The following is a 27,716-nucleotide window of genomic DNA, read 5'->3' as shown; positions in this document are numbered from 1 at the left end:
GCTTCGTAGCACCGGCATTTGGCAAACATGATGCTAATTCAAAAGCCCTAGTTTTCAGAACGCCCATTTCGAATTTCAACCAGTCGGAGAGCAAATCCACAGATTCACAGTGAGATTCACTAGTAGTTTCGAACGGAATGGCTTCGAAGTTCGCCGACGATGGCGGCAACACGGAGACCGACGACGGTACCGCCGCCATCCAGAAGAAGCGGGCTCGGCGGGTGAGCTTCGCGGAGATCACTTCGGTTCATGTCTTTGACAGAGACGAGGACTACGAGACGCCTCCGGAAGCAAAGCCTAGCTCAGATGGCCCCGAATCGGGCCAGCCGGACCAGGGGTTAGGGTTTCACCGCGAGTCTACCGACGGCGAGGACTCCAGGGACTCGTTGAAGGACGAGGAGGCTGAGGATGACGACGATGAGCTCACTGTTCGGAAATCGTTCTTTCAGCCTTTTGAGTCGCCTTCTCCCGGAAGTACCATTGGTTCTTCAACGTCCAATGATGGCAAGAATGCTATGGTTATGCCAAGAATGCTATGCTTTATGAGGTTAATGATCATTCTTTGAGAACCAACATTATTGTGCTTGCGGGCATTAAACTGATCCATAATAATCAGTTAGAGTAATTCCTTCAAGGCATATGTTGAAATTAGAATCCAGAAGACAACTGTTAAATTGTGCTTGCGGGAAGAGACTTCTGTGTTTCTTTATTGAATTGCAGTTGTAGCTTGTTGGATATAACATGTAGGAACTTCACTGGATGGTCATTGCCACAGAGGTCGAGTAACGTGTATTTGGCCAGAAGCTTACTCATAATTGAGGAATGTGTTTGATAAAGTGGTTGAGAATTATACTATTGGAAATCACACTCACTTGAGGAATACAAGTGCACTGGAAAGGTAGAATAAAGGAGAAAAAAGAAATGGAAAAGGAAGGAAAATAAAGGGGAAACACAATCAGGAGGCTGTCTTTCTCTGCATCCTGGCAATTATAGCTAGAATATATGAGAAAGTTGTAGCTAGATCTTAGGAAGACTACCGAAAACTTGTGTTATTGTCTTGTTATTTTCAAAAATACAACAATCAAGGTTTATAATATGGGAATGGTTGCTAGGGGTTAGTGGTTGGCTCCAAACAGTGTTGCTCGTTGAGAGGATAGAGAAATCCGCTTTGGGAGGTGAGTGTGTCCCCGACAAGAATCATGTCTCCCGAGAGGTATGAGTCACCCAAGAGGAATGTGTCACTTGATAGAAGTGTCACTCCGGAAATGTTGCCAAAATACAATAATTAGAATTTTTAGGAGTGGGTTGTCCGTGGATGCTGTCAGTCTCGGGATTTGATCAAAGATTGGTCACAAGATTAAGGTGGGCTTCCGAAGGAGTCTTTCGAAGGGGTCTTCCGAAGCCTGCCCCCGAAGGGTCATTCTGAAGAGTCTCCAAGAAGAAAAAACTCGCGATAGGCAGAGGTCGAACGTGCTATGGTCTTGCGGTATGGTCCTTCCGAAGGGTATTCCCGAAGTTCCCTCCCGAAGGTGTGGTGTCGTGCAAGCAAGCGAGGATCTCTCCGATGGCCAAAGGTCTTCTGTTGTAGGAGGCTTTCAAGAGACTTCCAATACGACCTTCTGAAGGAACCTCAGGATGCACTTGTGATGGTGTTTCCGCAGGAATGGGCAAGGCCTTCCCCAGGAACTTGGTCTTAGCGGGGTTTTCCGAAGGGTCTTGGTCTTCTCTTGTGAGCGGTCCTTCCGAAGGAACAGGGGCAGTACTTTCGAAGGGACTGTGGACAACAAATAAGGATTAGAAGGCTCGCGGGATTTTCCTCCCATGAGCGAGATTTTCCTCTCACGAAGACCCTTCGATACTTAAGTTAGTAACTGTTAGAAATTAGGACACAATAGGATCATTCTTGAACAATTCTCACACCTTAACCCAAGAAGACAACCACAACAGAAAATGTAAAACTAGAAATGAAAGAACAGTAGAAGAGATTAAGTAAGAAACATCAAACCAAACAGCATTAGGCGCAGATTTATCCTGGTTCGGAATGCCTTTGGCAATCCTACATCCAGCCTTCAAACACCCACCTAGAGCAATCTTTTATTAGGATGAAACTGATCAGTACATCAAGCCTTTAGACCCTCATCTATATCTCCGAGTACAAGCACTCATCCTCCCAAGAATACACAAGACTAAAAACCCGTTTTTCTCTTCTCTAGAATGGAAACCCACCACTCGATCATAGACAAGATTAGAAGCTCTCTTTCGATCATCTTCGAATTCCTTCCCTGCCCTCTTAAGGGCGGACATCCCAAGGTAACTAACTACTATGGAAATATTACAGTTTGGCTCCTCAAATTTCTAAGTATTTACACTTATAATTTTAAGCCTAACTGATCTAATCTTCCAGCCGATAATCTTCAATACTTTACTGATCTTCTACTGCACAAACTCTAGGCAAACTCAACAATTCTCCACCATTTGCCTTGGGTTCTTCACCCGATAGCCCTGAACCTGCTTTCCACATGAGTGATGGACAAAAAACCTGATCATATCAAATACAAACACATCAAAGAAAAATAAATCAATGCTGTAAAACATAACAATAGACCACCTTTGGATAAATTTCAACTGCAATAACTAAACCTGCAACTTTCATTAGATATTATCTTTCTCAAGGGATTTCCTAATGAATAACTTTTCCTAACATCAATATGATTGACATACTCCATGGAAGGACTAAGACTAAGCCAAATGGACTGCCCATTGGCTATTTCAATTCCTCCTACCTAGACTATATTTTAGGGTTCCTGCTGCATACAAAATGCAACACATACACCCTAAATGCATGATTTCCCAGCTAGGCACACTCCACCATATACCAAATCCATACATGATGTTATTCCTTAATCCCAAAGGTTCCAACCTTTCACACAGCATTACAACACCAATGAACCTCTCCTGGAATTGAACTTAACATTGCTAGACTTCCTCCTAGCTCCCAAATCTGGTCTTTTATAATCACACCTAGAGAGACCTTCTAAGCAGCCAATCCTTGCTTATCTTTACATCTAGCCTCTTATCCCTTGGCTACACTATAAGATCACTTTTCCCTTAGTTTCAACATGGATCATGGCTGTTAGAGATACCTATTTGACCCAAATTAAGCCTTCATGTGCTGCTTTAATCAATGACCATTTGTCTAGCCTTTTTCCTAGACTTTTCCCCATTTCTAGCACCTTCCTTAATTCTCAAATAGTCACTTGCACAGCACTCCACCCCTTTAACCAAAGGGATCTTCCATTTAAGTCCAATATTCTTCTCAAATTTACATGGCTCCATGCCATTCATTTGGACATGAGTGCAGCCCTCTTTCTTATACAAGGGGCTATATATCCCAGCCTATCCTTAGTACTCAAGACAATGTATAAGCATCTTATAAACCCAAATTTCCATACCTCACTGGAACCTAACTTAAGACCTATCACTACCCATCTTAGGCAGCACTCTAAACCTTCTATTCCCTTGCTCATTTCCTACAAAATAATTCTCCTTCTCTTTCCTTGCTTAATCTGGACTTTTGATCAATAATGGCTACACCATACAAGGACACACTTGCACGCACCATTTCCCCTCACTGTTCACAAGGACCCTCACTGCAAGAGCTAAAGCTATCTTAAATACTAGTTTCCTCCCTCTCACAATCCAGCTCAAGTTTACACAATGAATATGACCAAAACAAAATTTCCAGATTTCCTTATTGCTATACCTTGGTTAATAGGTTAGTTTCGGACATTCCCAAAGGATTCTCCTTGCTGTTTTTCTTTACACAGCATTCCAGATTCCATCCCTTGCCCTTAGCATCAGCTATTTTTATGTCCTATTGATAGAGTTTTCACTACATAGGTAAGAACCCTAGCTTTAGAAGACCTAGACATACCTATTCCACAACTCTACTCCACCTAACTTTTCATACCAGAAGCAATTTTCAGCAAGCTCATACTTAATTCCAGCAAGCTCATATACGCTTGGGAATTCCTTAGGGGCACATCATCACTACTAGGTTCTCCTCACCTAGCTCCACCATGAGACAAGGCCTAGATAGGTTCCCAAAACATCATAGAGATTGATTTCAAATAGGATTTATTGATTTTGGAGACTTCTACATTGATGACCTTTACCAAACTACATGGTTCCTATTCCCTATTACTTGCAAAATTTTCCTCCCCCTAATATCCCTAGCCTTAGATACCTTTCTTAGTCATTTCTCACCATTGTGAGCCATCCTCAACAAATGACACAGCCTAACCTTATCATAGGCTATCCTTTAGTGGCTGCATCTTATTCACATATAAATGCAAGCATGCACCACATAACCTCCATTCTTGAGGGTTGCTACCATCTCTCTAAGAGATCCTTGCAACTTCTTAGGCCTCCAATTTTCCTTTATAGGAGAAACCATTTCTATCTAATTCTTCCTAAAGATATTAGACTTTCTTTTAAAACATGGACATATTTTACAGCTTCTGGAATAGCTCCACCATGCTTTTTATTCTCTACCATCTCCAATTCCCTTAACCTTAGGTTGTTGCCTAGACAAACCATTTCCCCCTCCACCATGTCTCTATGGGTAAATACTTATTACCTATGAGAAGTATACCATAAACCTAGGACCTATGCTACTTTACATGCATACCTAGAAAGACTATAGGACATCCGCACTCTCATAGCCAAAACCACACATAGTGTTTGAACATTCAAGGTTGGTTTTCTCTTGGGATTCTTTATTTCTGTTTGGGCAATCCTTCTTCATATGCCCTTCTTCATGGCAATGAAAACATTTAAACTGTTTCTTACCATTCTTGAACTTAGATCTAAACTTCCCTTTAGATTTAAATTCTCTTTTCTCAGGTCTGCTCCTTGCTGTCAAAACATCACCAGCAACCTTTCCATCAATTTTCTACTGTAACTCCATAGAGTTTAGGGCTCCTATAACATCCTCTAAGGTTAATGTATCCCTTCCATGTTTTAGGGTATCCATAAAGGTTTCATATGACTTGGGTAAGGAATGTAATAATACAAGGGCTTTATCCTCATCATCATAGGTTACATCTATATTTTCTAAGTCAAGACACAACTTATTAAACTCATCTCTGTGACTATGCAAATTCTCCCCTTCTTGCATCTTAAAAGTAAAGAATTTTGCCTTCAATAACAGCTTACTAGATAGGGTTTTTTTCATATACAAACTCTCTAACCTAAGCCATATCTCAGCCACAGATTTTAATTTTGACACTTCCCCAAGGACCTTGTCTCCTAGGCTTAAATCAGTGTATTGTAAGCCCTTTTCAAGATATCATTTTTCTTGTCATCTGGGTATTCCTTAGGCATTTTAGACTCCCCATCAAGAGCCTCTTCTAACCCTAAGTTACCCAACAAGTCTCGTATTTTTAACCTCCAAAGCCCAAAGTCATTTGTGCCATCAAATCTTTCAACCTCATACCTAGCGGCACTAGATGTGGACGCCATGGCAGGAAAGATTCTTAAAGAAAACTAGGTTCTTGGCAATTTCTTGAATTGTCCTAGGCTTTGATACCAATATGTTAGAAATTAGGACACAATAGGATCGTTCTTGAACAATTCTCACATCCTCACCCGAGAAGACAACCACAACAAAAAAAGTAAAACTGGAAATGAAAGAACAGTAAAAGAGATTAAGAAACATCAAACCAAATAGCATTAGACGCAGATTTATCCTGGTTCGGAATGCCTTTGGCAATCCTACATCTAGCCTTCAAACACCCACCAAGAGCAGTATTTTATTAGGATGAAATTGATCAGTACATCAAGCCTCTAAACCCTCATCTATATCCCCGAATACAAGCACTCATCCTCCCAAGAATACACAAGACTAAAAACCCGCATTTCTCTTCTCTAGAATGGAAACCCAACACTCGATCATAGACAAGATTAGAAACTCTCTTTCAATCATCTTCGACTGCCTCCCCTACCCTCTTATTTATAGAAAAGGGCGGACATCCCAAGGTAACTAACTACTATGGGAATATTACAGTTTGGCCCCCTCAAATTTTTAAGTAATTACACTTATAATTTTAAGCCCTAACTGATCTAATCTTCCAGCTGATAGTCTTCAATACTTTACTGATCTTCTACCGCACAAACTCTAGGCAAACTCAACAGTAATGAAAGAAAAAGAATCATGCAAAAAGGAAAGTAGGCTAAATTTTTTAAGGAAAATAAAAGAGATATACCGATGTCTGGATCCCATTTTGAACTTGTAGTTGGGCTTTTATAGAGATCGAGCAGCGATGACACGTGTCATTTCTAAAGGGTCCTTTCGAATGACCCTTCCCAAGCAGCTTCCGACCTTCTCCGTAATGCTTGGCTTTCTTCCTTCCGATTATTGGGATACAACAATTGTCCCCCATTCTTTGTTTTGTTCTTTCTTAGGTACAAAATGAAGAGTATTTTCTAAGAATGTGGCACCAAGAATCGGAAATAGTTTTTCCCGAAGGACGCTTTCGAAGCCCCATTCCAAAGGATTCTTCCCGAGCATGCTTCAGTTGCCAAGATGTTTGGGCTTCTACACATCAGCTATAAATAGGGTCACTTGCTTCGGGAATTTTCTTATGCTTGCGCCTTGTCTCTTCTCGAAGAACTCTCTCTCCCTTTCGTTTTTTTCCTTCCGAGGGGCTTTTCTTCCGAAGGAAATCTCCGTTGCCTTCTGCCATTTCTTTCCGAAGAACACCCTTCCGAAAGATTTATTTCCTTCTAGGTAACCGCATAATTCTCTTCTCAACACTATTCTTCCCGAAGCGTAAGTATTGCTAGAACGTCCCTTCCAAAGTCCTTTTGCGTGTAGGTGTTCCTTCCGAAGAATCGTTTCTTCCAAAGCAAATTTCTCCTTAGAATCACATAATTTCCTTTCGAAGTCCTTCCGTAGAGCCGAATAACTTCCTTCCGAAGGAACCTCGCTTCTTCAGCAAAAGCAAGATTCGACTCTCCTAGCATTTTCTTCCTTTCTTTCATTCCTTCCACTTGCTACTATGGCTAGTGGAAAAATATATCATGATATCGATTCCCACGAGGTCGATGACTTCCTTTTGAAAGGTAAATGCTCCCGTATGTTCGAGAACATAGTGGCCCTTATTCGCCAAAATTAAAACATCCATTGGGATTACCGTACTAAGCTTCCTCGTCCTAAAGAAAATTGTGCGGTTGATGTAGAAGAGAGGTGGATGAGCGTCCACGATGCCAGTTTTTGCCTAGGTTTCCACCTCCCTCTTCATAACTTCGGTCTCAGGTTTCTTCGCCATAATGGGTTAGCTTTGGGCCAATTACATCCCAACAGCTGGGCCCAATTAGTTAGTTTTTTTGTCATTTGTTGCGAGAATGACATAGACCCCATCGTAGACTTCTTTTATTGTCTCTTCCACTTATGTCTGGTTAAGGAACGTTACCATATGTATACCCTACAGTGGACCCGTGAGGACCGTCTCTTCTATGATTCCCTTCCCATAGAGGCTTCATTCGACTCTCGATGGTTTTTGGTCAAACCCCCAAACAGTGTGTGGAACGCGTCGCCCCAGTGGCGCACTGACCTTGAGAAATTAGTAAAATCGAGGTTGAGCGCTTCCATTCCCAAGCTTAGGGAACGATATGAGGATAGCCATCTTGTTATTACTCAGGGTGGTCCTAAACATCTCCTTGACCACTTGACCGTGGACAAATTAATAAGGGTGGGTTGCATCCCAGAGCTTAACGAATCATCTCGTCGTAGGGTGCCACGTCCAAATCCTCCAGTTAACTGTACGCCTATTGTCATGGGTAGAGAAGGAGACATCCCTCAACAAGGGTAGCCTTCTCCTAAGGGTGTGGACCCCTTAGCTGCTTGCAACTCATCTTTTCCCCTAAACCCCGCTTCATTTGAATTTTTGCATTCAAGTTATTTTCTGTTATCTAACCACATCTTATCTTTTTCTTACAGCCATGCATCACTTAATGAGATCTGCTCATCCTAGGGTCACTTTTGGAGCCGCTTAGGTCAAAGTGTCGCCCCCTTTTAACCCCCACGACGAGGCCCCCTGCCCTGATGTTCCGAATGTTGAACAAGACGAAGGCGTAGGAGAGAACTCGACTCCTCCGCGCCACCACCCTCGGAGGAAGAAGAGAAGTCGTCGCCAAGATGCGGAGGTGGACCCTACAACTTTTCAACCTGCCGACGATATCAATCCTCATGACCCGCCAATAGAGCCTTTTCCTGACTTTCTTGGGGCCTCGAGAGCTGATCCAGCGCTCTCTTTTTCGCTTGAGGCGGGTGTATCAGCGGCTATGAGCGGGGCTCCTCAACACGTACCTCATGAGCCATCCAAGCACAAAGCGAGCCCGAACTTTCGCGGTGTTCTAGAGGGTGAGGCTACCTCCCGCTACGACCAGGCTGTCGTTGATGCGGTTCAAGCGAGCGGTTGGGGATTATATCGTCGTGCTGTAATCAACCCTCAACGCGGTGATCGTCGCACTTTGCACATGGAGAAGGGGGTCGCTGCTAGAGGGTTGGCCCCAATTTTGTCCGCGCTACCTGCTCCCCATCAGGGGGCAATACAGTTGGATGGCAACTACTGGGTCCATGGGGAACACTTTGACATGCAACCCGGGGTTCTAGACACAGACACCATAGACATGCCTGGGGTTGGTGCTCGCATTCTCTATTCTTCCATCCTTCCGCGTGACAAAAGTCGGTACTTCCGAAATTCTTCGGAAGACATGAACGAGTTTGAGCGTCACCTCGCGATCGTAAGTTTTTTCCGCCTCCTTCCTTATTTTCTTTTTCCCACTGACCTTCTCATTTTCCTCTTTCCCATTAACCTCTCTGTTATCCTCTCTCATAGGGTGTTCAGGGCGCAATAGTGACCAATGCCATGAATTGTGCGCGTTTGGCCCGTTAGGAGGCTTAGATTTATGACTTGACGCAGAAGTCTTTCAAGTGGAAAGAGGACGAGCAGGTCTTGAACATGACAATCTGCCATCTAGAGTCGGACAAGACCAGTCTTCAAGCTCAACTTCAAGATCTTTCCATTAGCCGCCAGGCGGTAGAGGAAGAGCTGGAGGCTCGGAACCGGGCCTATGATGAAAAGGTATCTTTGCTAGTGGAGGCCCAAGGAGAGGTGTCACGTTTGAAAGGTGACCTGGCTGGCGCCGAGGAACGAGTAGCCACGTCGCTCCAAACGGTTGTCCGTGCTCAGTTAGAGATGGAAAAAATGCGAGAGAATAGGCGGCGAGAAATTGAAGAGGCGACGAGAGATGCCGTGAAACAATATCGCCTTTCCAAGGATTGCTACCGCTGCAAGGATGATTACGCCAGTTGCTTCTCAAAATTTGGCTTTTACCTTGGCCGTAACTTCTTGGAATCCATGTGCCCAGAGGACTCTTTCCCGGAGATGACTTTTGACAATGCTATGTCTATCGGTACCCCTCCTGACTAGAGGAAGTATGAGCCGAATGATCCTGGGCCCGAGGAATGCATAAGGCGGGCTTTGGAAGATGACCTCAGTAACCCACAGGGTCCGTGGAGCCCTTATGTTCTTGAGTTTGAAGAGGGTGAGGTAGGTGCCAGCATGACTAACACCGTTCAGATGATTGAGAAAGGCTTGGAAATGGACCTTGCCGCTGATGCTTCTCAAGGTTTGCTCCCTGGAGAGGGTTCGGGATGTGTGGATCATCCTTCTGCCGAGGATTAGGGTAGACTTTAATTTTTTTTAACTGGGCTGTAAGGAATGACAATTTTCACTAGTTCCATCTCAAGGTGTTCTTTTTGGAATTTTTAATACATTTCTTGGGTTGTTGCGTTTTATTTTGTCATCTTCTGAATGAATGGATTCTTTGTGGTTGTTTCCATGTGTATCACGTTATTCTTTTATTTGCAGTTTTATCTAGTTAGGAGCGTTGCTTTCATCATTAGCGGGTCGGTTATGCCATTAATACTCCTACCCCTTCGCGTTTTTATTTATTTGTCTTGGTGGTTTAGTTTTTGTCAGTTTATATTTCAATTCTATCTTCGAGGCCCAAGCCTTGGAAAATTTGGGATAAGCTCCGCTCACTTGACGTAATTACGAGACTCACGCGACATTCATCGAGTTCTCAACTTTGGTCAAATGTAGGGACGACTTCCTTGTCAGGTCTTCACAAACATTTTTGGGGTAGGCATATGTGGTTTAAAAATGGGGGACACCTTTCACCGGTGCCCGTTATTTTTCTTCAGGTTCGCTCGTCATAGGAAATCTAAGTTGGGCCAAAGATCCCATGCGGGATTCACCTCAGGCATCCGAATTTGCCAGGAGACTTAGGCGCCAGATCAACCTCGAAGTCAGGTTTAGCGTAGGGGCATAGCACCAGACTCAATCGAGGGATCTAGATGAGTCTGCGGGCATAGGTGTCGAAGCATTCGATGATCCCGAGTTGGTCTACGGGCATAGGCACTAGATTAGGGCTAAGCGCTCAGGCCTTCGAGAGTATAACCCTGTCTTTCACCTTCTTGCCCACCATTCTGAGGTCCAGTCTACCTCCGGGAATCTGGGTTTGGCCAGCGATCCGGTTCGGAATTCCTTAATTCCTTCTGGGCGTCCAAATTTACCAGGAGACCTAAGCGCTAGATCAACTAAGGAGTTAGGTCTAGCTTAGGCATAGCATCAGACTCAATCGAGGGATCTAGGTGAGTGTGTGAGCATAGGCGTTGGAGCATTCGATGATCCCGAGCCAGTCTTAGGTCATAGGTGCCAGATCGCAACTGGGCGACTTAAGCCTCACACGGTGAAACGTCATTCGACCTACCCTATAATAGCTTCATCGTCTCCCGTCCCTTCCGAGAGTCAATCTTCTCCCGATGATTCTGGGTTCAACCGACAATTCAGTTCGGGATTCCTTCCGGGTGTTCGAATTTGCCGGGAGACCTAGTTGCCAGATCGACCAAGGAGTCAGATCTAGCTTAGGGGCATAGCACCAGACTCAATCAAGGGATCTAGGTGAGTCTGTGGGCATAGGCATCAGACCGCTTGGCAATCCCATCCCAGTCCGTGGTCATATATGCCTAATTACCACTGGGTGACCTTGACCTCTTCGGGGACCATCTCTGAGCTACGGTACCTGCATTATATTTTATCGTACATACAACTTTGCTAATTTATTTGGAACTCATTCTTTATGAGAGTTCTCTAGAAAAAGGCATTCTTCTCAGAAAAGAAGTTCTCTCGGAGGAAAAACTCTCTTAGGAGAAGAAATTCTCTCGAATGAGTCAATGTGGAAGTTCTCCCGAGCAAAGTAACAAGAAGTTCTCTTGGTGAGGTATCCAGCATGTCATATTACACTCAGTTGAGCCATTTTTCTCCTAAACAACTTTCTCCTATGTTGTCCTAGACAACGTAGTCTGCTTGAAATATGCTCTCCTTCCTTCGAAAAACCATTTCTCTGCCTAAGAAAGAGGGTGGCGATTCTCACTAAGCCCTTTTCCAAGTTAAACCCCTAGACAACATCGTGTAATCACCAAGACAACACCATGTCCCCATACACGCATGTCATGTGTCCCAATCACTGTCCCAAGGGTATAAATACCCCCGACCCTTCGTCTTTGGGATCATTTTTCTGACCTTTGGACTTCTAGCACTAGTAGAACTATAGTTCTCTCAAACAACTCAAAATCATATATCTACACGTACATTTTCTTTACATCTAGACAACACCATGATCATTTTTAACTTAAGGATTGGAGGGCCTATATGAAAAAAAATCTCTGCGTGTCTTTTGACCAACTCCCGACTTACAGAAGCTTTCCTCGGGAACACATCAACTCTCTTATACCACTTTATCCCAAACAAACATTAACTATCTCAGACAACAAATCAAACTTCTTTCGAACAACTTTAGCTCTTCTCTCAATCTTCTCTCGAGCAATCTTGTTTTGTGTTTGACTTTGTCATGATCGATTCTCTCTAATAATACAAATTTTAATTATTATATTTCAAGTAACAATAATATCAAAAGTCAATTCAACATGAGATATAATTAAATATTTTTAAGATTAGTTTGAATTAAATTAAATTATAAAATTTTATTTTTAAAAAATATGTTAAAAAACAAAAGAAAGCTGTTAGATAAATAAAAAAATTACCTATAATTAGTAATGTTGGACCATTTTTTGTTCCTTAAATTATAATTCTCCTTCTTTCCATACAAGAAAGCCTTCCTTCTTCCTTCCGCCAAGCCCCAATCAAACTGCCCCTGCGTACAGAGAAGAGTGGAGCTGCGAGCCGCGAACGATGAACGTAGCTCATATTCCTTTTCAATGACGCCGATGGCTTCGGCGTCTCGATCTTACGCGCCCTTCAGCCAAGCCCTATTTCATCTCTTCGAAGACTGTTAAATTTAATCTCTACGCGGTACCAGGAGTTGCAAAAATCTTTGTCCGTATGGCCTTTGAACTGCGATTCTTCGCAAATCATATGTTTCCTCTTTGTTCTGTGCAGAGAGGAATCGTTTGAGCTGCCTCTGGAGCGGTACGATATCAGAGATCGCAAAGCGTCCGGCGATATCGTTCACTTCGTCGACCACGATGGCCATTGTCAGGTGTCTTCTTTTGTAATTCGATTGCCAAACTCAATTTTTGGGTGGACTCTGTCGCCTCTGATTGTAATCTCCGTGTCAAGTGATTTCGACGATTACTCTTTCAGTGTTGCTTGAGTTTTTAGCAGAGATGCATGTATTAAATGATTTGACTCTGTGGTGCTTGTTTGAATAATGTAATTGTGACAGTCCGACTCTCTTGTAGCCAGTAAATGGGGAAGAGTTTTGTATTGCTACACTACACAGATCACATGTTCTTTTTTGGATATGTGGAGGAAAATGGAAAGCTGGGAAATAGTAAATGAAGATATTTTTTATTTTATTTTTTTCTTGTCTGTTGTTTTGGTTGTTAACACAAGGTGGGAATGGGAGAAGGGCTTCTAATTGTTGTTGGTTGCAAAGGAAGAAATATGAATAGCTCATAGGAATTTTTTAAAACAAAGCTGGACACGACTGAATATAAGTTCATTGGATGCATGTCGCGTGGCAAAGAAGGTGTAGTATTATAGTGCAGGAATGGCATATTTGCTTGGAATTGTTGAAACCATAAAAACAAGGTATGTGAAGGAATATATTTTGATTAGCAGGGAATCGTGAGGTTGGCTAAGAATTATAATTTTTTTTATGATTTCAAATATGTTCCTAAATTTAGGTAAAAAAAATATTTATGTCTATCAATTTTTGTGTTTTTTTTTCTTGTAAAACTTTAAATTTTTTGTGATTTCAAATGTGTTCTTGAACTACGCAAAATTATTTATTTAAATACTTGGTCAGTAAGTGATACGCACATGTGTTGACATGATAGTTTTTTGATATCTACTCAAGTCTCTCTCTCTCTTTGGCTTCTCTTTAGCTCCCTCAATCTTTTTTTGATATATCTTCAATTCTCTCTATCTCTCTCTCTCTTTCTTTCTTTGGTGTCTCATCAACTCTTTCTCTCTATATTCGGTTGCATCTCCTTCAATTGCACTTCTTACAAGAAATGCTATTTCCAGACTGATCTCATCTTCAATCCCTCAGACGGTAAGGTGATCATCAACTCAGAGATGTTAGTGATCTGTCTAACCCAAGTGACTTGCGTAGTCGAACCAAAGAAGACGCTAGAAATAAAGGAGATGTAATCAAAAGAGATGTAGTTAGAGAGAGGTAGTTGAATAGATGTCATAAAATTGTCATGCGAGTGTGCTTGTGTATTATTTGTTGGTTAGATTTTTAAATGAATAATTTTACATAGTTTAGGAGTACATTTAAAATTGCCAAAAGTTTAAGAGGTTGATTTAAAACTAGAAAAAGTTTAAAATTGTATAAAGAAAAATTGCAAAAAATCATGAATATGATATGCTTTTGGTCAAATATAATTCAAGAGAGAAGGGTGTATTTTATAGATGGATGTGTGGTTACCCATTTATAATTATCTTTACAGGGAATACATCTAATGATTATTATTATTATTAATAACAAAAATATGATTGGACATTGGGATAATCGTTCTGGTGTAATTTTTGATGTTCATGTTCTCGATTATGTTAGGAGAAATAAATTGCAAGTGTGAGATTTCGTTTCACTATGTAGGATGAGAATCGAACTCACGATTTACTAAATTGACATCGACATATCACTTATTTGACTACTCGATCTATATCCCGAGGGCAAGGACATTCTCTACCTTAAACATTTATTGTTACGTACAACTTGCTAACAAGGCGGAGTTATAATAATGAATTGAATTTTGGACTAAGGGTTAGTGTCTGTCATCTTATCCTTACTTACATCTAGATTTTTATTTTTTAATGGGTATTTAATTAAAATTTTAAGTTTTTATAGTTTAAAAAGTAATTAATACCCAATAAATTATTTTTTACTCCCAACTATTTTTTTATGTCATATTAACATTCCACGTTTTAATTACTACTAAAGTTTAAGAAATGGAATTTTATCAACAAAATTTGAAATAATACAAAAAAAATAACAGATAATAGAATAAAAATACAAATTCCCTATATAAATTTTTAATACGTACCTTCACCTAACTAAAATTCCTTAAAGAAAACAAATTTAACGATATTCACTATAATGGATATTCATTATATATAATTAAAGAGAGTTGTGTTTAACATTGGATCTAATATGATAATTGTCATTTTTATGTATAATCAATTAACTAGTTATATACATTTATTAATACACATTATTAACTTGTCTACCTTTTTGTTGTAACCTATCATTCGATGGAGAGTTCTCTTGAATAAAATATTTTTTTAGGAGAAATAAGTTCTCCCAGATAATGAGTCTTGTGGGCGAAGAAGTTTTGTCGAGGAAAGTCAACATATAAGTGCTCTCGAGGAATGACATGGAATTCTTTAAGAGAGGCATGTTTCACATGTAACAATCCACCCTATCGAGCCATCTTCTTGGGGAAGTACATGGGATAATCTTCTCCTAAAAAACTTTGCTCTATATTATCCCGAACAACAACTGACCTAAAATAGTCTCTTATTCCTCTAAGGGGACCATTTTTCACTTGGGTCCTTTATGAGCTTAACCCTAGGATAATACTGTGAGCACTTGGGACAACACCACATTCTACGACGGGGACAACACTGCCTCTCCTCGTGCACATGTGCCACATGTCCTAGTTATAGACTAAATGCTATAAATACTTTTCGTATTCAAGGACTTTTCAAACTTTTCCAACCCTTGGTATTCTAGCACCTGCACAACTCCGCGTAACCTTTGTTTTCTTGGTGAAACCTAGTTATCTCAAACAACCCCTCATTACATACTTCTACCTAAATTTCACTATATATTTACCACACCATGACAATTGTTGACTTAAACATTGGAAACTTCGTGCAGGAGAATTCTATGCATGCCTTCTAATTTAGTTTGCAACCTTGCAAAAGTTTATCTTGAAAATATATCAACTTTCATGGAAAATTATATCATTTTTCTAGCTAAACACTAAGGCTGCATTCTCTTTGTTATTTTCAAATCATTTTTAGTTTTCGATTTTCTAAAGTAATGAAAACGCGTTCTCTTTACTGTTTTTAAAAATGTATTTTTTTTTTAAAAAAAAAAAATTATAAAGAAAACTCAAAATAACAAAAAATTATTTTTGAGTATTTTCATCCAAAACAAACTCAAAACTCAAAATATATTTATTTATTTATATTTTATTATTGTAATGGGACAAAATATTACAAAATTCATTAACTGTAAAATGTATATATTTTTTTAATAATATATTAACATTAAATATTTATAATTTACTAAATAATCAATTTTATTGAATAAAATATTATTAAAAAATTATTTTTAAAATTTCAAAGAGAATGTATTTTCTAATTTTTTGTTTTGAGAAATAGTTTTTCAAAATGACAAAAAAAACGTATTTTCAATTTTCTAAAAATAGATTATCAAAACAGAAAATTAAAAATGAATTCAAAACTCAAAACTAAAAATTAAAAAGTAAAAAGAACATAACCTAACTCTTTCGGACAACAAATTAAGTTTCTTTGAGGTTCATAAAGCTTTTCTGTAACACCCCACTTCTATGGGCATGTTATAACTTAGGAAATTTTGACTATATATATTTTTTTATAACTCATTATGATGTAATTTCAAAATTTCCTTACTACCTGCCTATCATTAGCTTACTTACTTTATATATGCTAAGATAGGTAATCATCAATAGCGGAAGCAAGAATTGAATCTCAACATACCTCAAACATTAATAATATTATATGATCGCCTCAACGAAATTAGTAACACAAGATTATTAGACTATAGTACTTAAGTCCTTCAACATAACATGAAACATGACATAATTTTTTTTTTTTTCCAACATAACATATCATAACTTAAAGTATAACATAGCACGACTGATACATGATCGGGTCCTTATACATGAACTAAATGCAGGAATTAATTTCATAATGTCTTGCGTCTTTACAATTCATCCACTTCCATGTCTTGGCTGCAAACTTCATCTGGAACGTTTGAATGTTTCAGGGGCAACGCCCATATTAGATGATGAATCATCTAAGTAAGAATACATCATAATGCATATGTATGTATGCAATGCACATAACATCATAACTCTCATGTTTGGGTTGATTGCACCTTAAGATTACCCGCCATTTTTTCAGTCTCCCTACCAGACCGGGGTGTATGAGTGCACCATTGGCAAAGTAACGGAGCCAGTACCTAATCTCAAACCCATACAACATATAAAATCAATACATGTAAATGTAATCTTATCATACTCATATGCATATTTCATAAATCAATACATGTAAATGTAATCTACATGACATACTCACATCAAGACATGACAATATGATAAAATTATTTACATAAAATCAGATTTTGGTGAAATCACTTGCAAGCCATTTTCATAAACTAAATCCAGTTGAATAGTACTACCTACCTTATAAAAAGATAATTTTGTCCTTAGCGTAATTTTACTTTAAAGTTCGCATCGGACTTCCAATTGTACTCAATTATGAATCTTGACATACCCTGGCATCATAATTACTTAAGAAAATCAAATTTTTAATTTTTCTCTAATTTTTCTAATTTCTCCAATTTCCTCCTATTATATTCCTCAAGATTATGAAATAAATATTTTCTCATAAAATTTTCTCAATTTTTCTTCACAATAATTCCTAAAACAATATTTCTAAGCTCTAAAAATTTTCTCATAATTATAAAATCTATATTCTATTTATTTCTCATTTTCCCTTTAATTTTCAAGCATCTATTACTTCAAAAATCCATAATAAATATTAATCATGCATTTCTCTTCCAATTTTACCATAAAAAATTCTAGAATATCATTCTAATATTTCTGAAATTTTTAAAGAAATTTTTGAAGATAACTTACCTTCCCGTGGAGCGATTCGGTATTTTTCAATATTGCGATGAAATCTCGATTTGCGTATCCAACAACGCCTTTTGCCACAATTTTTCACACAAACTAATAAACCCAGCCTATGAAATTTTTCTAGGAATTTTTTGGTATTTTTCTCTCTCTATCTTTTTTTCTTTTTTTTTTTTCAATATTTCTCTCACTCTCAAATCTTTTTTTCTTACAACCTTTCTTCTTCTAATCTAAATCCTCAAATCTTTCAAGTTTTCTTTATTTATAGAAGGTTGAATTAAGCTTAGCATAATTGTAGTGACCCACTATTTTTAATTATTTTATCACATTTCCTAATTATTTTTCACTAAATCTCACTAAAAATCTTTAATTATTTATTCACACCTTATTTTGTCTCTCACATTTCTCAATTATTTCATCTATTATCTTTGATTATTTCTTCACATCGTAGATCAAGCTTCCCCCAAACAATTATTGTCCCAGACTATTTCTCCCAAAGGGCTTTGTTCTCCGCATGATTCTGCCAATTTCTTGTTGAGCTTTATTAGACAAATAAATTTTAATTATTATACTTAAAGTAATAGCACTTTATAATGTATATTTCAAGTATATGATACAATGATGTATGTTTTTTTTATTTGTTTTTAGTACAAATTTTAAGTAATTAATTAATTAAAAAGGACGGTCCAATCTCTATCCTTTTACTTTTCTAATTTATATAATCTGAATTTTGAAACACTGATGTTCAGGGGTAAATAGGTAAAATACAGGGAACGGGCCATGCCTTTTTGAACCGCATGGACTCCCCGCGCAAAATAAAATTCGTGGTCTCTTCATAGCACCGGCATTGGGCAAACATGGTGCTAATTCAAAAGCCCTAGTTTTCAGAACGCCCATTTCGAATTTCAACCAGTCGGAGAGCGAATCCACAGATTCACAGTGAGATTCACTAGTAGTTTCGAACGGAATGGCTTCGAAGTTCGCCGAAGATCGCGGCAACACGGAGACCGACGACGGCACCGCTGCCATCCAGAAGAAGCGGGCTCGGCGGGTGAGCTTCGCGGAGATCACCTCGGTTCATGTCTTTGACAGAGACGAGGACTACGAGACGCCTCCGGAAGCAAAGCCTAGCTCAGATGGCCCCGAATCGGGCCAGCCGGACCAGGGGTTAGGGTTTCACCGCGAGTCTACCGATGGCGAGGACTCCAGGGACTCGTTGAAGGACGAGGAGGCTGAGGATGACGACGATGAGCTCACTGTTCGGAAATCGTTCTTTCAGCCTTTTGAGTCGCCTTCTCCCGGAAGTACCATTGGTTCTGCAACGTCCAATGATGGCAAGTTCTATCACATTTACAATTGCCCATTTTCTGTATTATTTGGCACGCTTATTATGCTTTACGAGTTCAATGATCAATTTGGTTATGCCAAGAATGCTATGCTTTATGAGGTTAATGATCATTCGTTGAGACACATTAACCAAACATTATTGTGCTTGCGGGCATTAAACTGATCCATAATAATCAGTTAGAGTAATTCCTTCAAGGCATATGTTGAAATTAGAATCCAGAAGACAACTGTTAAATTGTGCTTGCGGGAAGAGACTTCTGTGTTTCTTTATTGAATTGCAGTTGTAGCTTGTTGGATATAACATGTAGGAACTTCACTGGATGGTCATTGCCACAGAGGTCGAGCAACGTGTATTTGGCCAGAAGCTTGCTCATAATTGAGGAATGTGTTTGATAAAGTGGTTGAGAATTATACTATTGGAAATCACGCTCACTTGAGGAATACAAGTGCATTGGAAAGGTAGAATAGAGAGGAAAAAAGAAATGGAAAAGGAAGGAAAATAAAGGGGAAACACAATCAGGAGGCTGTCTTTCTCTGCATCCTGGCAATTATAGCTAGAATATATGAGAAAGTTGTAGCTAGATCTTAGGAAGACTACCGAAAACTTGTGTTATTGCCTTTTTGTTTCAAAAAATATAACAATCAAGGTTTATAATACGGGAATGGTTGCTAGGTGTTCGTGGTTGGCTCCAGACAATGTTGCTCGTTGAGAGGATAGAGAAATCCGCTTTGGGAGGTGAGTGTGTCCCCGACAAGGATCATGTCTCCCGAGAGGTATGAGTCACCCCAGAGGAATGTGTCACTCGAGAGAAGTGTCACTCCGGAGAGGATGGTCTCTTCGGAAAGGGTGTCTCTCCGAGTAGGATTTGCTTTGAACAAGTGATTTCTAGGAAGAGTTGAGGTTCTTCTGGAAAGGAGGCTTGCGGCTTTTGGGAAGGAATGAGACTCTTCTGGGAAGGAGGCTTGCGGCTTTCGAGAAGGTATGAGACTCTTTCGGGAAGGATGTCTTCAGCTTCCGGGAAGAATTAGGTTCTTCCGGGAAGGATGTCTTCAACTTTTGGGAAGCATGTGGCTCTTCCGAGAAGGATCTGTATTTCGGGGAAGAAAACAAGCTCTCTCTTGACCACTATTATCACCAACAAAATGTTAGAAGGCTCGCAGGGATTCTTTGCCTGCGATGACCCTCCGATGCTTAAGTCAGAACCAGATGTAGGTAATTTCAGATGAATAATAGTAGGGTTGTCATAAGTGTGTCTTGATTTTACTGAATGCCCACCTCTTTTGCTGTGTCTTATAGCTAGGTATTTATAGGGTGTGATTTTCGGGAATCCTGGAGGGACACGTGTGCCAAATCCCCCATATTTCGGATGGCCACATGTCTTACATTCCCTTGAACTCAGAGTGATTCGCATCTTGCTCAGAGAGGATTCGTCCCCAGGGAAAATAGCTCGCCTGGAGAGAAACCCTCTTCGGGGAAAATTAGAGTATTCGAAAAGAATCTATCTTCGGAAAGCATTTCGATGCCTGAAAGCATTTCAACATTCGGAGAGGATCTCTCTCCGAAAAGAACTAGGTTGTTCGGAGAAAAGATCTCTCTGGAAAGAATTGCGTTTTCTGGAGACATCTTCTCTTCGGAAAGAATTTCAATGCTTGGAGAGGATCTCTCTCTGGAAAGAATTTGCTCTGTCCGGAGAGAACCTCTCTTCGAAAATAATTGTGCTTTGCCCAGACAGAACCTCTCTCCGGGGAAGATTTTCTATTCTCCCTCAATTTCGAGTGGTACAACAATTCCCCCCCCCCCCCTTCTTTTTTACCCTTGGGTGAAATGGAAGAGTGCAATCCCTTTATCTTGCTTTGTTGTATGCTCGGGAAGAAACGTCTCTCCCGAAAGAATTTACATTGATTGAGGAAAGTGTTTCTCTGGAAAGAATTGCCTTGCCGGGAGAGAATCATCTCACTGGAAAGGGGTTTATTGCGACCGTTGCATTCTAGAGAACTCGCCTATAAATACCAGGCTTTACGACTGTCATTTTTGTGTTTTCACCTCTAGTAACTGCGATTTCTCTTCGAAATTCTCTCGGCCTCTCTTGTTCTCGAAAGAAATTCTGCATTCCCGAAAGGACTTGCTTAACTTACTTCGATAATTTTTCTTTTCTTGTTTAATTTATTCGATGATCTCTTTTCGCAGAGTTTTCTCTCCGGAAGAACACCTTTCTTTTTGGAAAACAATCCCTTACTCGTGATAACTTTTCTTCATTCGGAGAGACTTGTTCTTTTTTTAGAAAGACTTTTTATCTTTCTGGAATAACATTTCCTCTCTTCAGAAGAACTAATTTGTCTTGGGGTAGGTTTTCTTTCTTTTCGGAATAAGCTTTCTCTCTCTGGGGAAGGTTCCTTTGTCTTTCCCGAAAGGATTCTTTTTCTCTTCGGAGAGAAACCTTTGTCTCTCTGGAAGCTCCTTCGTCCTTTTCTTTCTTTTCTTCTTAAGCCTTCGCCATTTTGGCTATGGTCGGTGGAAAAGTCTACTTCTATGTAAACGCCTTGGACGGTAGCTATCGCCAGTTCCTGATGGGCAAGCGCTTGATTTTGTTGGTGTTGTTGCCAAAAATACAACAATAGAAACTTCTTTGGAGTGAGGGAAACCGTCGTCTGAACCCGAGTGAGATGTTGGTCTCTGAAAGTACAACCGCTGAAAGGGCTCTCTCCGAGATAGGGCTTCTCGAGAGAAGAAAGATGTGGAAGGGCTGAGAAAGCCTTGCGGATGGGGCCCTTCGGAGAGGAAGTGTCTCTTGAAAAGGTACGACTGGCTTGACGCCCGGATTCGGTAGACGGCTCTCGAAGGGGGTCTTAAACATCCCTCGGAGAGGAATCAATCGGTTTTCGAAAAGAGAAGGAGTCTCTTTTGAGAAGGTGCTTCAAAGGCCTCGGAGAGAACATGGATTCTCTCAGAGGGACAAAGACGACCTGGGCTCAGCTTTCAGAAGAATTGCAACATGAGACAAATATTAGAAGGCTTGCGGGAAGGATCTCCTGCAAAGACCCTTTGACGGTCAAGTTAGTATGGGAAAAAGGAAAGGCTCGCGGAAAGAAATGTAAAAGGCTTCGGAAAGGGAAGTTTGAGGGAATCAAGATTCGATTACTAGATATTCAGATCCCACCAATCGTGTTGTGCCTTGCCTTTTATAGGAGTCCAGGTCTCAATGATTGATTGGGACACGTGTACAACGCCTTGTTGGCTTGTCGGAGAGGCTTCTCAAGATGCTTCTCGAGAGAGCAATTATGTGATTGTGGAAAGGCCTCTTCTGAGAGAGCTTATCGGTAGCTGCCGAAAGGCCTCCGTAGCCTTCTCCCCAAGAGCTCTCTCTGAGATAATTCTCTCGGCAAGAACTCTCTCGGAGAGAGGAAGGGGTACGACAATGATAAATTTCGGATTTGAGACTTATGCAAATTGGGAACTAAGTAGTTGCAGAATTCAAATTGGAGGGAGAGAAAGAGTTTGAATTAGGAGGAGGGAGAATTTAGAAGAAAAGAGAGAGAGAGAGAATTTGGAGGCAAAGATTTATGTTTCTATTCAATTGCATAAATCTCATCCTCAGTGCCTTACTTCCGTTTATAGGCAGCCTCATGGTTTTAATCGCCATCTACAAGTGGCTATAGTTGTAACTAATTAGTACAGCTATGGGTTATTACAATATTAGGCTAATTACAGCCTTGCTACTTCTAGCTACTAATTACATTTAGGCCCTTGCCCTCCCTTTAGGGTCATGACATTTCCCCTCCCCTTGAATTTTTTCTTGTCCCCAAGAAAAGACAGTAGCTGGGTTGCTCGGGGGTGCTGCTTCAACAAGTCTAGTAAGTATTCCCTGGTTGTGTTATCTGGGTGTAATTGGTTCTATTGGACCAGCACTTCAGTTAGGGGAATAGTATCCTTGTAGGTGATTTGTCGGTTTACAATAGCTTGGGGCTTCGCGGGTACCTCTCTGTCTTCATCTACTGGGGGAAGATGGGGGCTGGTTGTTGTTGTAGGGTCCACTGCTTTCTTTAGTAGTGACACATGGAACATCGGATGAGTGGATGTCCCTTCAGGCAGTTGTAGCTCATAGTTATCAAAGGCGCGCTTATTCGCAAGGCGCCAGTTTGGCGCTTCGCCTGGGTCGAGGCGAGGTGGTTTTGGCAAGGCCCTCGCCTTGCGCGCCTAGGCGCTGGGGCGTGAGGCGCGCCACATGAAACTTAGGTATTTTAATTAAAATTGGCAGCCCAATCGCTCCAACCTCTCCCGACTCCAGCATCCAGCAGTGCCTGCATCCTCTCCAGCCTCTCCTGATCTTCTTCTTCCTCACCTGCATCCTCTCCAGCCTCTCCCGATCTTCTTCTTCCTCGCCCGCATCATTTCCAGCCTCTTCGATCTTCTTCTTCCTCTCCAGTCGCGACCCCCTCCTCTCTTCCTCCTCTCCAGCCTCTCTGATCTTCTTCTTCCTCTCCAGTCGCGACCCCCTCCTCTATTCCTCCTCTCCAGCTCGGCTCGATCTTTTTCTTCCTCTCCTCTCCAGCCGTGACCCCCTTGTCTCTTCCTCCTCTCCAGCTTGGCCCGATCTTCTTCTTCCTCTCCTTTCCAGCCACGATCCCCTCCTCTCTTCCTCTCCTCTCCAGCCGCGACCCCCTCCTCTCCTCTCCAGTTCGGCCTGATCTTCCTTTTTCTTTCCTCTCCAGCCACGCCTGCCTCCTCTCTTCCTCTCCTCCCCAGCTAGGCCCCTCCTTCTATCTTGTTAATTTCCTCTCCAGCTTGGCTAGCCTCCTATCTTGTTAATTTCCTCTCAAGTTGTTAAGTAGTCCGTTGCTCTTCAAGTCCAAGTTGTTAAGCAGTAGCTGCCAATCTCGGTTCCATTCCAGCCTCCCCTTTTCTTGTGAGTTCGCCTCCTATCTTGTGAGTTATTTACTTGTGTTTTATTTGATTATTTCTTGCATTCTTGCTTAATTTCTCTTGCTGGTTGCTGCTCTCTCTTTATAGTTTATATGGTTGTTGTTTTCGTGTTTGATTCGAGAATTTTATGGAAGTTGGAACTGTGTTGCAGCAGCCAGCCCAATAAATGTTGTCAACCACTTCCAAAACTGACCCGACATGGAATTATTTTGAAGCTGATTCTAATGATAGAAATACCACCACATGTGAATTTTGTCGTAAAGTAACAAAAAGTGGTATATTTCGTGCGAAACAACATCTAGTGGGTGGCTTTAGGAATACTAAAGCTTGTCCAAAATGTCCTTCATTAGTAAAAGAAGAGATTGGAGAGTACATGCAAAAGAAGAAAAATAACAGGGATGAGTGAAATATGGCACCGTTAGATGATGATCTTCAATTTGGTGAAGGGTATGATGATGATGATGAGCTGCCGCCTCAAAGTAGAAAAAGACCCAATGTATCTACCGGAAGTGGAAGCGGTATTGGTAGTGTTAAAGGGCTAACACAAAAGGGTCCATTTGATGTTTTTCTTAAAGACCCAGAAGTTAATGTGTTGAAAAGCAAGGGCAAAGGAAAGCAAATAAGGTTGGGTGAGAATGATTTTGCAAAAAAAGAGTTAAGAGCTCGAGTTTGTAGAAGCTTTGCACGATGGATGTATGATGCAGGCATTCCATTCAATGCAGTGACATATGACAATTTTAAAGTATTTATAGAAGCAGTTGGTCAGTATGGTCCGGGTGTGAAGTCGCCTAGTTACCATGAAGTCAAGTTTCCCCTTCTCAAATAAGAGGTGGAAGCCACTCGTGAAATGATGAAAGATCATGAAGAGGAGTGGGCCAAATATGGATGTTCCATTTTGTCAGATGGCTGGAAAGACAAGAGAGAAAGGACATTGATTAACTTTTTAGTCAATTCTCCTAAAGGAAGTATGTTTTTGGAGTCTGTTGATGGTTCTAGCTATTCAAAGACTGGGGAAAAGATGTTTCAATTATTAAGTAAATGTGTGGAAAAGATTGGAGTAAGAAATGTGGTGCAAGTGGTCACCGATAGTGCTTCAAACAATGTTTTAGCAGGTATGAAATTCATTTTTTTGTAATTTGTATTATGTTTATAAATAAAACAATTTGAATATTTATTAGATATTTATTATTTACTCATATCTTGTTAATTTCACTCTAAATAATAACGGGAAGATTTTTGGAGGCAAAATATCCTACGTTGTTTTGGACACCATGTGCAGCGCACTGTTTGGATTTAATGTTGGAAGATATTTTCAAGTTGCCTAATATGAAGAAGACATTTGAGAGAGCTGTTATGGTGAATAGCTACATATATACTTGTTCGGGTCTAGTAAACATGCTTAGAAGGTTTACTGACAAGAAAGAGTTGTTGAGGCCTGCAAAAACACGGTTTGCAATTGCCTTTATCACTTTGGGCAGGATGCATAGTCTGAAAAGCAACCTTAGAAGGATGTTTACCTCCGAGGAGTGGATGACAAGCAAGTGGGTAAAAGCAGCGGGGGCTAAAAAGGTTGTAGAAGTGATTTTGATGCCTTCATTTTGGAACAATGTTGTATATGCTTTAAAGGTGGCTAGTCAATTGGTGCGTGTACTGCGCTTAGTGGATGGTGAGAAGAAGCCGGCTATGGGATACATATATGAGGCCATGGATAGGGCTAAAGAAGCGATTGTTAACTCTTTTAATGGGGATGAAAAGAAGTATGCACCCATTTTTCAAATCATTGATAATCGATGGGACGTTCAGCTTCACTGCCCCTTGCACGCTGTTGGTTGGTACTTGAACCCAGAATATTTCTACAAGGCTGAATGTATAGATCCAGAGATCATGACTGGCTTATATGAATGCATTAGAAAGTTAAATCCAAATGTAAAGGTTCAAGACCAAATTGATGCGGAGCTTTCGATGTATAGTAAGGCAAATGGGTTATTTGGAAACTATATGGCTATTAGAAAGAGAGCTGAGAAATCACTAGGTACACACATATATATATTACATTATATATATAATCATTCTAAATAATAGATAATAATTAACCCATGAATTTTATTGGACAACTGAATGGTGGGCTTCATATGGAATGTCAACACCCACGTTGCAAAATTTTGCAATTAAAATTCTTAGCTTGACTAGTAGTTCATCTGGGTGTGAAGTAATTGGAGTGTGTTTGAAAATGTAAGTGCATTGTACATATAACACTTACAATTTTTATTAGTAGTTGGTTTGTTTCATGTAGCTTATTCTTAGTATGTTTTTGCATAAATTGTTGCAGCTTCATACTAAACGGAGAAACATGCTTGATCAACTTCGTTTAAACGACTTGGTGTTTGTGAAATACAATAGAGCATTGAAGCGTCGGTATCAAATGCGTGATACCATTGACCCTATCATATTGACCCACATTGATGAAAGCAATGAATGGTTGACTGGAAAACTTGATGAGGAGAATGATAAAGATGATGAAACTGTTTTTCCAGATGACGTTGGGGATGGGTTGATATGGAGTAATGTCGCTGTGGCTGTAGGAGTTGGAGAGCCTAGTTATCGATTTAGAATTAAACAAACTCGATCACCATCGGGTTCAACTTCGACTTCGACTTCAAAGCGGCTAGTAACTCAGGAGATTGAAGAAGAGGAGGAAAGTGAGGCAGAGACCGAAGATGATGAAGACTTGGAAGAGGGAGAAGAATTGGGAGATAAAGAAGAAGATGAAGGGGAAGATGAAGATATTGACCTTGATGTTGATGATCTCCTTGATGATGATTGATTAAAACTTCTTTATATTGATTGTGGACTTGTAGTGTTTATGCGTTTGTTTAGAACTTTGCATTATGATTGGTACTTGTTTGAGTTTGAGACTTTAAGTTTGAACTTTGATGATATTTCTAGTTTAGAATTTGCATGATGAATGAATCAATTTTGATGTTGTTAGTTTAGAATTTGAAGATAATGAATCATGAATGATATCAATGTGTTATTATTGATAATTTGATAGTTGTTTATGATTTTACAATATTTTGAGTTTTTTTTTCTAAAAGGTGTGAGGCGCCTTGCTTCGCAAAGGCGCGCCTCAGGCTCCAGGACCCTTTGCGCGTCGCTGCGCCTCTCGCCTTTCAGAACTATGTTGTAGCTTATAAGCTACCTTGCCTACTTTAGCAAGCACAATGAATGGCCCGAAGTACTTGGGGCTCAACTTAGAGGCAGGGGTTGAGGAGAAAGAGTGTTGGAGGAATATCTTGACTTTCAAATACACTTTATCACCCACATTAAAGTCTCGAGCACTCCTCCTTTTGTCTGTCACTTGCTTCATCCGATTCTGAGCAGTGGTTAGCTCCTTCTTAAGTAGCTGAGTTACTATCTGTCTTTGCTGTAGATATTCTCCCACGGTCGGCACAGTTGTGGGAGCATTCATCAGGGAAGGTAGGGTAGGAGTTGGGTATCCAAATAACGCTTCGAATGAGGACTTCTTGATGGCATTGTGGTAGCTCGAATTGTACCACCATTGTGCCATAGATAACCATCTGCTCCAACTCTTAGGCTTAGCAAAATAGATACAACATAGGTAAGACTCTAAGCATTGATTCACTCTTTTTGTTTGCTCATCCGTTTCTGGATGGTATGCTGTGGACATATGTAGCCCTACCCCCAGGTTTTTAAACAGCTCTTGCCAAAAATGGCTTGTAAAAATCTTATCCTTCTAACCGGGGTAGTCCTTCAATGAAGTCCATAGACACCCCTTGCCAAGCCTGTTCTACAATAGCCAATGGTTGGAGGAGTCTCGGTAACGCCATATGCTCATGTTTGCACCTTTGACAAGTAGGACAAGATAACACAAATTCCATTACCTCTTTCTTGAGTCTTGCCCAAAAGAACATTTGTTTT

At 40.4% G+C, this 27,716-nt stretch overlaps 2 protein-coding genes across 4 annotated transcripts in view; both read left to right on the top strand.

The window, feature by feature from the left end:
• Positions 1-15: 15 nt before the first annotated feature.
• Positions 16-13,177, top strand: LOC127792534 (uncharacterized). 2 transcript variants are annotated; one of them, XM_052323059.1, is made up of 2 exons: positions 16-504; positions 12,531-13,136. In XM_052323059.1, exons 1-2 carry the CDS (start codon positions 138-140, stop codon positions 12,644-12,646), a joined length of 483 nt encoding a protein of 160 aa, XP_052179019.1. In that variant the 5' UTR covers positions 16-137; the 3' UTR covers positions 12,647-13,136. The 2 variants fall into 2 exon arrangements, 1 of the variants encoding a protein (XP_052179019.1); XR_008021151.1 differs by lacking the exon at positions 16-504 and adding an exon at positions 11,186-12,443 and having other exon boundaries at positions 12,531-13,177.
• Positions 13,178-18,342: 5,165 nt separating this feature from the next.
• The window catches only part of LOC127792022 (uncharacterized), a 35,963-nt gene continuing 26,589 nt past the window's right edge, over positions 18,343-27,716 (top strand). For both annotated transcript variants that reach the window (XM_052322303.1, XM_052322302.1), the window contains exon 1: positions 18,343-18,843. In XM_052322303.1, coding sequence (XP_052178263.1) covers positions 18,477-18,843 — 367 coding nt within the window. In that variant the 5' untranslated portion in view covers positions 18,343-18,476. The remainder of the gene's footprint in view (positions 18,844-27,716) is intronic.

Source organism: Diospyros lotus, chromosome 15 (assembly GCF_014633365.1).
Source record: "Diospyros lotus cultivar Yz01 chromosome 15, ASM1463336v1, whole genome shotgun sequence".
NCBI classification, from domain to species: domain Eukaryota; kingdom Viridiplantae; phylum Streptophyta; class Magnoliopsida; order Ericales; family Ebenaceae; genus Diospyros; species Diospyros lotus.
This window is presented reverse-complemented; position numbering and strand designations above follow the sequence as displayed.

Bases quoted from the DNA above. Each gene is read 5' to 3' on its own strand.
- LOC127792534 (XM_052323059.1), top strand. From the start codon at position 138: ATGGCTTCGAAGTTCGCCGACGATGGCGGCAACACGGAGACCGACGAC. The intron at 505-12,530 runs GCAAGAATGCTA...TGTTCTGTGCAG, and splicing joins TTCTTCAACGTCCAATGATG to AGAGGAATCGTTTGAGCTGC.